This window comes from Gossypium arboreum, chromosome 6 (assembly GCF_025698485.1).
Source record: "Gossypium arboreum isolate Shixiya-1 chromosome 6, ASM2569848v2, whole genome shotgun sequence".
Classification (NCBI taxonomy): domain Eukaryota; kingdom Viridiplantae; phylum Streptophyta; class Magnoliopsida; order Malvales; family Malvaceae; genus Gossypium; species Gossypium arboreum.
Window position 1 is genome coordinate 119,161,999 of NC_069075.1, and position 11,498 is coordinate 119,173,496.

The 11,498-nt window shown below is 32.3% G+C and overlaps 1 protein-coding gene across 1 annotated transcript; it reads left to right on the forward strand.

The window, feature by feature from the left end:
* Positions 1-9,133: 9,133 nt before the first annotated feature.
* On the forward strand, positions 9,134-9,808 carry LOC108466048 (auxin-responsive protein SAUR76-like). The gene has a single exon (XM_017766415.2). It carries the CDS (start codon positions 9,167-9,169, stop codon positions 9,545-9,547), a length of 381 nt encoding a protein of 126 aa, XP_017621904.1. The 5' UTR covers positions 9,134-9,166; the 3' UTR covers positions 9,548-9,808.
* The last annotated feature ends 1,690 nt before the right edge of the window (positions 9,809-11,498 follow it).

An 11,498-nucleotide genomic window follows, 5' to 3' on the forward strand; every position in this document is an offset into this window, starting at 1 on the left:
ATGATGAGTTGACAGATTATTAGCATTATTCACTTGATTATCCTTTGAAGTTCTAATAGATTCAACGAGCCTAAATAATATTATATGAATAGGATATGGTTTATGTATTAGTTGAATGACTAACATGTGATGATTATGTGTAATTAGGTGATGGATTTTTATTGAATTGTTGGCTTGTTATTATTGCATTTGATTTCTTTAAATGGTAAGTTAAATTCTGAATTGTACGAGCTTACTAAGCTTAGTAGCTTACTCTGTTCCTGTTTTTATATCTTTTAGAGGTCTGTTAGCTCGCTCGTTCCTAATAAGTCAGAGTTGCACGTCACACTATCCAGATTTTCGTTTGGTATTTTGAACTTTCGAACCTATGTAAATATGGCATGTATAGGCTAGTTTAATAATATAAGTTATGTTTTGGAATCATGTTTTGAGTAAGATTTGTATATAAGTTAAGCCATGTGATTTGGCTTATTTGGAACTAGGTGTTGGTTGTATATATATGTGTGTGATCTTGGTATGTTTTTAGCAAGATAATGTTTGAATGAAATTATGCAAAGGTAGTCTTGGTTTATGGATGTTAAATAGATGAATTGTATATGATGTCATATAGGTATATGGAGATATAAATGGTAAGTTTAAATATGATTTATAATGTGTATTGAATTGGTTCATTTGGTTGCAAATTGAGTTGTTTAAATGTGGTCAATTTTGAATATATATGCTTATGTTTTAGGGTGTCAATTTTGGTTATTCAAATGGCCTATTTTTGTCCACACAGATAGAGACACGGGCGTGTGTCTCAGCCGTGTGCGACACACGGTCACGTTTCACGGCCATGTGTCCCCTGAGGTACCTTACTAATTAAAGTCAATATACCCTCCAGTTTTGACACGGCCTAAACACACGGGCGTGTTTAATGGTCGTGTGTGGCACATGGGCTGGCACATGGGCGTGTGGTAGGCCGTGTGGCCAAGTCAGTAGCCTCCTTAATTTTCACATGGCCTGGCACACGGGCGTGTCTTGTGGCCGTGTGGATAAGTCAGTATGTATGCCCTATTTTGCCACGGTTTAGACACACAGTCGTGTCTAAGGCCGTGTGAGGCACACGGTCTGTTCACACGGGCGTATGACCTTTTAAAAGTTTAAAATTTTCTAAGTTTATGAAACTTTTATATGTTACCAACTTGGTCTCTAATGTATGTTTTAAATATAGTATGCTCGATTTTAAGTTCATACTGAATGTGAATGAATAACATTTATTGTAATGGGTTGATATTTTATGCAATTATTCTGAACTAAATGACAAATCTGGTAATGCCTCTTAACCTATTCCGGTGACGGTTACGGGTTAGGGGTGTTTCACCGGTTTTGTGTGAATGTTAATGTTTTAACACGGTAATGCCTCGAACCCTGTCCTAGCGTTGGATATGGGTAAGGGGTGTTACATACTGATTATGTAAAGTTTTATGTATGAATTTTCTATGCAAAGTATGTGCATACTAATTATATAAAGTTCTATGTGTGAACTGTTTATACCATGTGTGTGCGTACTAATTACGTAAAGTTATATGTGTGAAATGTCTATGCAAAGTATGTGCTTGCTGATTATGTAAAGTACTATATGCAAACTAGCACTGTAGCGTATGTGGGGAGTGATTTTGTGAAACATTTGTGCGTACTGATGTTACAATATAGTTGTATAGAAACTCTATCTATATTGTAAAGCATGTGTGAGTTGTATTTTAATGTGTGTCTGAGCTATGCTAACATGCGAGTTGTATTTTATGAGCCATTCTTTTGTTGAATATTTTTGTAACATGTACATATCGAGGCAACTCTCAGTCTTAGCCAGCTTGTAACTTGGTTTTGTTATACTTAGTTGTATCTTTCTTTTATTCGAGATAAGTTTTGTATAAGTTGATTGAATGTTCTATTTCGCTAATTATCAACTTTGCTCTGCAAATGGTATTCTATTTTAACCAATTTATATATGCATTCGGTTGGAGTTAATAATTCTAAAGTTTGCAGTATCCTTCGAGAACTGCTATCTCAACATTCATTATGTCGTATGTGTTTATCATTAGTCTCTGTTCGCTACTTGCCATTCTTAATATGGCTTAAGCGGTGATTTTTTTTTTTAATTTCATGTCAATCAGTTCTTTTAGTAACACCTCAGTTTTTCGGTCGATCGATCAGACATTGGGGTGTTACAAAGATAATGAAACATATATGGCTCAATTGAATGGTGATTACATCAAAGGTGACAAAATGAAACATATTTCACCAAAATTATTCTTCACTCGTGATATTGAGAAGAAATATGATACAGAAGTTCTACAAATTTGTTCCAATGATAATTTGGCAGATCTTTTTACCACGACATTGCCGACCATAATGTTTGAAAGACTAGTATACAAGATTGGAATGTGTAAGCTTAAAGATGTATTATGATGTTTCTAGTAGGGGAGTCTAAAACTGTAACACCCCTCACCTATATCAGGCACCGGGATAGGGTTTGAGGCATTACCGAAACTTTACACTTTCAGTATACTAACTCGGGTCATAAAATTTCATTTGAATTTAAAACTTTCTAAGCATGAATATCTCGTCCCTCGTATAGGCCTTCGAGACTTATAACATATCAAGAGGCAGTACGGGACAAATACGGGCACATTCGATTAACCTTGGGCTCCTCAGAAAATTTTCCTTAACATAAAGGGACACACACCCGTGTAGGTGGACCGTGTGGACTCACACGCCCGAGTATCTTGGGGCACGCCCATGCCCTTCAACCGTGGGCAACATTGACTTATCAACACAGCCATGGAACACGCCCGTGTGGCCTACCCGTGTACAACTTTGAGCTAAAATTTTAAGTGCAAGGGACACACGGCCATAGCACACACCCATGGGAGGGAACCGTGTGTCACACACGGCCTAGACACACGCCCATGTGTCCAACCATGTGGACTTTATTAGGCTATTTTCCAAGCCTTTAGTCACCCATTTCTATTGCCTGAGCTTAGTGGTTATAAAGTTTGAGAGAAAACATGATTTTACACTTGTAAATAATCTTAATAAAACCAGTTGTGTGGAAACCTCGTATCATTGGTTCCATACAAGATAGGTTATTTCCCATTTAGTATTTTTGGATTCCCATGTCATTTTAATTCATCCAAAATTGGCTCGTTCATGTGACTCATTGCCAATTGGTAATGACCCATCACTCGTAATTTAAACCATGCATAAAATCGTAGGTCATAGCCTACTTCAATTAAGTCAATTTTCATGGCCATATACAAAAAGACAAACATATTTTTACATGCCTTCATTTGGAAAATCAAATGACACATATAACAAAATACTCAAAAATACTATACATGCCATTGAACAAAATAAACAAAGTCTTTATGCCAAAGCTTGTCTAATTGATAGTGTGTTGACTCTACAATCGTCTTCCAATCCTTTCGAGTCCTCGACCTCTATGAGACAGGGAAAAAAGAGAGGGGTAAGCATTTACATGCTTAGTAAGCTCGAATAACCGAAAATTAAACTTACCAAGTAATTAGCATACATCCATACTTAAATCATGAAATCATCAATTATAAAATGATTCCCTATCACATGCACTCAATCAACGAGTTAGTCACATAACAAAGCATCATGTAATTTATGTAAATGAGCTCATCATTCATCATCTCATTCACATATATATCTCATGTTAATCTCGTTGAGTTTCTAGGAAATCTTGATGGAATACCATTATCCGTCAATTCTTACGAATGATCATTTCACATATATACACTCCCGCGAACCTCACGTCTCATGGCAAGATTACCAGTCCAGGCTAAATCCCCCATATCATGAACTCATAAGATGATGTTGGGATTACCAGTCCAGGCTAAATCCCTTATAGTGACAAATACCCTTAATGAGCACGGATCTGAATTACCAGTCCAGGCTAAATTCAGACCCTAATCGAATTACCCGTCTGGGCTAAATCCATAATGCACACATATTCTTCGGGAGGCTTGATCATTCAAGGAACACCCGTCCGGGCTAGATCCTTTTCATACTTGAGATCACGGATTACCCGTCTGGGCTAAATCCTTACTGCAACACATGCAGGATCTCAGTTCACATATCAAAGAGGGTTTATCCATCGAATTCCCTTTTATCAACCTTAACCGAGACATTTTCACATGTTACCATCAAATATGCATTTCTATGATATTACATGCTAATAATAAATGCATTCATCATGCATTCATAAATCATTCAATTATGCATATTAGGGGTTTACTTTAAGTTATCCGAACTTACCTGGTATTTGTTTTAGAGATATGTTTCGGTTATTCCGAAACCTTGTGTTTACCACGATCGACCTCCGAAATTTGTTCCTCGGGGTCTATAATAGCAAAATCAACTCATCAATACCCCACATTATACATTTCAAGTTTAATATCTACCCTCGTTCCAAATGACCGTTTTGCCCCTAACCTTTCACATTTTTACGATTTAGTCCTTAGGCTCGTATAATGAAACACATGCACTTTTTATCTTACCCAAGCCTAGCTGAACACTTTTCCTTCTTATGGTAGCCCGCATTTTCCATTATTTTCTCATTTCTACCACACATTTACATCTTTTTCAAAATAGTCCCTAACCTTTCACATTTTTACGATTTAGTCCCTAGGCTCGTATAATGAAACACATGCACTTTTTATCTTACCCAAGCCTAGCTGAACACTTTTCCTTCTTATGGTAGCCCACATTTTCCATTATTTTCTCATTTCTACCACACATTTACATCTTTTGCATAATAGTCCCTATAAGGGTTTTTCATGAAAATCAACTAGGAAAAGATGTTTAATACACATTCATCTTTCATATTCCTCCATAATCCATCAAAATACAAGCAACTCATGCATGGGTAAATTTTTAAACATGAACCCTAGCTTGAAATATGGGTAGAAATGGAGAGAGCAAGCTACCGGGATTTCAAAAATACAAAGAGCATCAAAAACGGGGCTTGGGAGCACTTAATATTGAGCTTGGAAAGCTTGAAACCCTAGCTATGGAGAACCCCAAATTTTCGGCTAGATGAAGGAGAAAAATGGCTGACTTTGGCTTGATTTTTCCCATTTTAATTCATTAAAATGACAAATGACCAAAATACCCTTTCTTTAAAATTTCATCCATGCAAGCCCATTTTTGTCCAAAAATTTAGAATTTGGGAAAATTGCTCTCCAAGACCTTCTAATTTATAACCTAAAGCAATTTCATACAAATTGCTTCTAGAATCCAAGTTTTGCAATTTATTCAATTTAGTCCCTAAGTTTCAATTGGACACCTTATACTTAGAATTTCTTCATGAAACTTTAACACATAGAATTTCTTCATGAAACTTTAACACATGCATATATTCATATTCTAGGCCTTATAATAATCATAAAATAAATATTTTGATGTCGGATTTGTGGTCCAAAAATCACTATTCCGACTAGGCCCTATTTCGGGATGTTACAAAAACACACTACACTCTTTTCCTTTAATGAAGGTTTTGTCTCACTCAATTTTCCTAATAAAAGTTTCTAACATGACAACTTGCAATAGGATATTGTGTACTTTTTTTCTTTCATTAGGTTTTTATCCTACTGGGTTTTTCATAATAAGGTTTTAGCGAGGCACATTTTTGTTGATGGATATCCAAGAGAGAGTTTTGTAAATTCATTGATAAATGGATGTCCATATAACTTCTAAAACCTCCAAGGGTTTATTCTCTTATAACCCCTAAAAAATCTATATGGTACCTTAATTCTCTTATTTAAGTTTTTGTAACCTATGGTGATTAAGACCCTAAAAAATAGTGTACATGTATAAGCTTTTTGTATCCCAAGTGAATATTGAATTATCTTTTCATTTTTCTCAACTCGTGTGTTTTATTTTTATTATAATTCTCTTAGCTTTTAGGATAAACTACCTAGTTGGTCACCCAACTTTTAGGACACTTTTATTTTAGTCTTTCAAGTGTTAAATCTTTAAGGATGGTTAATTGTACATGCCACATCATGTTTATACTTTCATTTTAGTCACCCAACTTTTAGTTTGCTTTCATTTTTGGTCACCTAAAAAATATTTGGTAAAAGTATTGATTCGGGTAAAAAAAAGTGGTAGAAACTAAAATAATGCACAAATTTGTTTTTACCCCCAATTAATGCTTTAAAAGGATATTTTTTTGGTGACCAAAATGAAAGTGACCTAAAAGTTGGATGACCAAAATGAAAGTGCAAACATAACGTGACATGTATAGTTAACTACCGTTAAAGATTTAATACTTAAGTGATTTAAATTAAAGTGCCCTAAAAATTAGATGACCAATTAAATAGTCTACTCTAGTTTTTATAATAATTAAGCGAATAAAGTAAACTTTTACCAAGTGGATAAAGTGAAAAAAAAAAAGAAGAAAAAGATAACATCTTGAAATATTATAAATGATGGAAATAAACCAATTTAAGTTGGTGAAATTTCACTAGAGAAAAATCCCCAATTAAAGGGAAAAAAAATTCGATTGCACTGAAACATATAAGCCCAACAAATACCAACAATAGCATTAAACAACAGAGTGCCCTAAACGTGCCTTGGAAGAGGTACGTTTGAAATCTAACAAGGTGGTGAATCACAAAAGCTGAAAAAAAGTAAAAACCTCGTTTCTATGAGGACCATTTTTTCTCTTTTTCATCTCATGACACTTGATCAAAATTGAAGTATCGTTTATGATATTGACGGTTTTCTCCTTGCTTTTAAAATTTGATACATATATAATTAATAATCTGAAGTTTATTAAGAAAAAAAAAAGGGGGGATTGAAAGTGGAATTCATTAGATATTGGTTGCTGCAAATGACAAGACATGCATTGTTTGTTTCCCAAGAAACAATCAAAATTCATAAGCATCCAGAAACAACCTTATCCCGCACTACTGACAGACAGGTGCAGTTCATAATTTTAATTTTTAAATATGTTTTGATGGATTATCATGGTCTACAAATTTGTTATGTTCACCTCTAAAACACAAATTAATGTAATGTCTTATCAACATCTTAACATTAATAAGATTTTGTTATAAAAATTGGGATAGGGCACGGTGCAAATTGAGTGTGAAGGATGGGAGCAGCATCCCACTGATTTGGTTGCCATCCCTAGCCATAGTGGTCATTTTAGTAGTTGAAACCATTTAACTTTTTGGTTCTAAAACATAACTAGTTTGTCTTGTTGTGTAAATAGGTAAGGCTACTCAAATTTTGCTTCACATCGAACCAAACATTTCAGTTTAATCATATATAATTTGTTTTGATAGTTTTAAATACAACGTGAAGATATGACACATGGATTATTATTCTAAGGTGCATTAAAATAATATAACATTTGACAAATTCCTAATATGTTTAGAATCCATTACCATCATATTTTAATGTTTATATTTTAACAATACAAGATTCTTCATCATTAAGTTATTAAATTATTCACCAAACCAAACCGCAATCAATGTAAAACATTTCAGAAACAAGGGGTTTTTGCTAGCACGCAGGATAGACGCCCAAAAAGGTGCAGGCCCGTTGTCATTTTATAACAGGTAAAAAACACCTATTCCGAGAGTTATTCTCATTTTCCATGTTAGGTAAATCCCTCCTTTTAAAAGATTTCAACTAATTAACAATGATAATTAATATTTTTTATCAATTATACATCATTTTAATTAATATAATAATAAATTAAAAAACCATCCCAAAAATGTATAGAGTTTTTTAATCTAAATTTTTAAAAAATTCTATTATACATTTATAGATGTGGAGCCATGTATTTAGAATACGAATGTGTGTTAAAAATAACATACAGTTTATTTGAAACTAATTAATCATAACACATAAAAACATGTACAATGTTCAACTAAAAGATTAGATTGAATTGTGAGTAAAATGGAATTTAAAACATAAATATATCTCTTGAAGTAGATAGGAAAAGAAGTATTTGTATCACTTAGTCTTTTTCTATGTAATTTAGTATAGTAATATATTTTTATTTACAAATATATATATATATATATATATATATATCATATTAAGAATACTAAATGTACCCATGATAAACATCGAAAAAGATGCAAGCCCATTATTTAATGAGTAGAAACACCTCTTTAGTTTTTTCAATTTTGATATTGAGCAAATTGATCCCTTTCAAAAACCAAAGTAATTTAATATTGGTCAATTTTGAAAATAAGCAACTAAGACTAATTAATTATGAAAATTAATATTTTTCATCAATTGTACATAATATTTATTGATATTATAACAAATTAAGCTCATAATGTTTATATATTATGTTTGGATTCTAAAATTTATCCCAAAAACGTATAAAATTCTTAAAATTTAAAAAATAAAAAGAATATATATATATATATATATATATATAATTTTAGCTTCAAAAACATATAATAAATAATCGGGATATGTATATTTTGAGGCTAAATTTGTTATTATATCAATTAAAATTATATAAAATTAATGAAAAACATTAATATTGTGATAAATTGCCCTTAGATGCTCACTTTTGTACTAACAAAGATTAAATTACTTCATTTTTTAAGTGGTTAATTTATTCAAAATCAAATTTAAGATTTAATTTATTTTTTATAATTAAATATTGATAATTAGGATATTATTAAGATTTGAATATTTTAATTACTATTTGTAATAAATTCTTAATTCTTGAATATTTATTTATGAGCCTACTTTAATTTAAGAAAGAATAAATTCATATTCGAATATTTATTATCCGAGTCCACGAATTTGAATATCTTATTCACTTTACTTCTTAGTTACTTAATTCAATATTCAGTAAATAGCATAATTAAAAATCAAATAATAATATTGTTAAATAAATCAGATAATAATAATAGAATTTAATGTAGATGACAAACATATTCGAATTTTATAATAGATTTGCTATTCCTGGCCAACCCCTTTGACATATGAGCCCAATTCATATAACCAAATTTACGATTTTGCCATTCCGAAACCTCCAACTTCCTTTATAAACTACGAACCTTGTTACCCTTTCCATCGCTCACCCCCCTCCCTCCCTTCTCAGAAAATCCTTATACCCACCATGGCAAAAGGCGGCAACAAGCTAATGAAGCTCAAATCAGTTCTGAAGAAGCTAAATTCATTCAACCACAAGCAAAGCCGTCCGGCGTCCAGCTCCGTAGTCGCCGCTTCCGACACCTACGAAGACGTGTCGTCGGACGTCAATCTTCAGCCCGTCTACGTGGGAAAATCCCGGAGACGATACCTTATCAGCTCCGACATCGTCGAAAACCCTTTGTTCCGTGAACTCGCGGAATGGTCGAGCGGCGAAAATGACTCCGACGCCGTCATCAACGTGTCGTGTGAGGTGGTGTTATTCGAACACTTGCTTTGGATGCTAGAAAATGCTGACCCTCATCAGCCCGAGTCTTTGGCGGAGCTTGTCGAGTTTTACGCTTGTTGATCATATGACAGTTCCCATGTGGTCGTTTGCATGGTTCACAACTTGTACATTATGTAAGGATATGTTTATATAATAATGCATATGATTAGGCGGTGTAGATTAAGAAACAAGACATGATTGTAGAGAGATTTAACCGAGTTCACGCCGGCTAAACTAAAAGCCCTGTCGGAAATCATATTTGTGTATCATTGTTTTTTATTTTTGTTTTCTTTTTCTTATATAATAAGAATTGAAGTTCATTTTTCTTATTAATTTTAGAAATGTGTAGCATTCTTTTATATGGCATCAATGAAGAAAAGGACGGCAAAAGAGATATGGGATCATTGTCATTCAATCTTTTCTCAAACAATAAAGATCGAGGCTGGCAGTTTGCCAAACAAAAAATATAATAATACCATTCGGTATTCTAGTATATAGTTTTAATGTTTAAGTTGGTATTTAAATTTTTTGTTTTAGTTTGTCATTTGAATTTGATTTTAATATTTAATTTGATATCTAAACCAAATGGCATGTAGCTTAATGAATGTTTGATATATGTGTTTTAGTAAAAATATAGATACTTAATTAAGACAAAAAGAAGTCAAATATCAAATTGAAAAACTCTAATTTATAATGAATATCAAAGACATACTCAAGTATCAAATAATATATTAACCAAAAATATGTGATAATATAACTGAAAATTGATTCATGAGGATTTACCCAAAATGTTAAAAGAAACGTCTTTCATAAATCCAGGCATGCTATCGGTCTTATAGAGAATCTGTCAAAGACTCACTAAATGAGATTGATCAATACATAATGATTATTTAATTTAATTATATGGTGCATAATTGATTAGAGTATTAGTGAAGTAAGGTTGTGAGATGCCCCAGACTTGCTTGGAAATTGCATAGGTAAATCAAAGCCCCAGTATTCTACATGAAATAATGCAACAGCAAGAAAGAGGTAGCTGCAGAAAAAAGAAAGTGTCCATATTCTGAGACAAGAAGCCGAAGCCAAGAAGTGGACAAAAAGACCTTTGTAATTAAAAATTAGAAAAGGTGATTAGTCTTGAAATTGAAATAATAATATGATCATGTTCAAAGTTCAAACTGCAAATGATTGGGTCGTTAGAGATGCCCTTTCTTTAAGAGTTAGGGCCAGGAGTTCTGTAACTGCTACCTTTGCTGCATTTTCTTGCTTTCATTTGACTTCCTCACAATTATCTTTCCATGATCAGTGGACGAGTGGCAGGGTTTACAAAAAAAGAAAATTCTAACTCTATCGGAATGCTAATATTCCTACGATTTTTAAAATATAAAGAAAAATGAGATTATTCGAACCGATTTTTATTTTTATTTTTATTTTATTTTTATAATAAAAAATATATTTAAAATAGTAAAATTAATTTAAAATTCTATGTAAATTTTATTTTAATAAATACCAAAGATGTTAATTGTTTCTTTTATCTCGAAAATTAATTTTTAAAAGAATATTATTAAAAATCATAAAATAAAATTTACTTCCTTAAAATAAGTCCAAAATTATTATTGAAAGAAAAGTGGATTCAAATTATGATGAAAGAAAATATTAAAATAATTTAATGAAATTAAAGCAATGTTACCATAAATGATGGGAGACTTCGGTGAGTGGAAAACACGAAGAGAAAAGATTGCTAATTAAGACGCGTTTAAGGATGTGTGATGTGGTTGCCAAGCTGCCTCGGCTCCAAGTTTTATCTCCCATTCTCACACCTGCCATCCTTTTTTTTTTTTTTTTTAATATAACTTTTGAGATAGAGTGATGACACAATATAAATGATAATACGTAATAATTTTAAAGTCTGTTTGTGAAATTAAGAAAATCTTTTACCTTATTTTAATAAATTGTCTTATAATTTCAAAAGTCTCACCATAAATTTATAATTATTACCTCCAAGGTCACTTGATGAATCCCCAATCAGGATCTC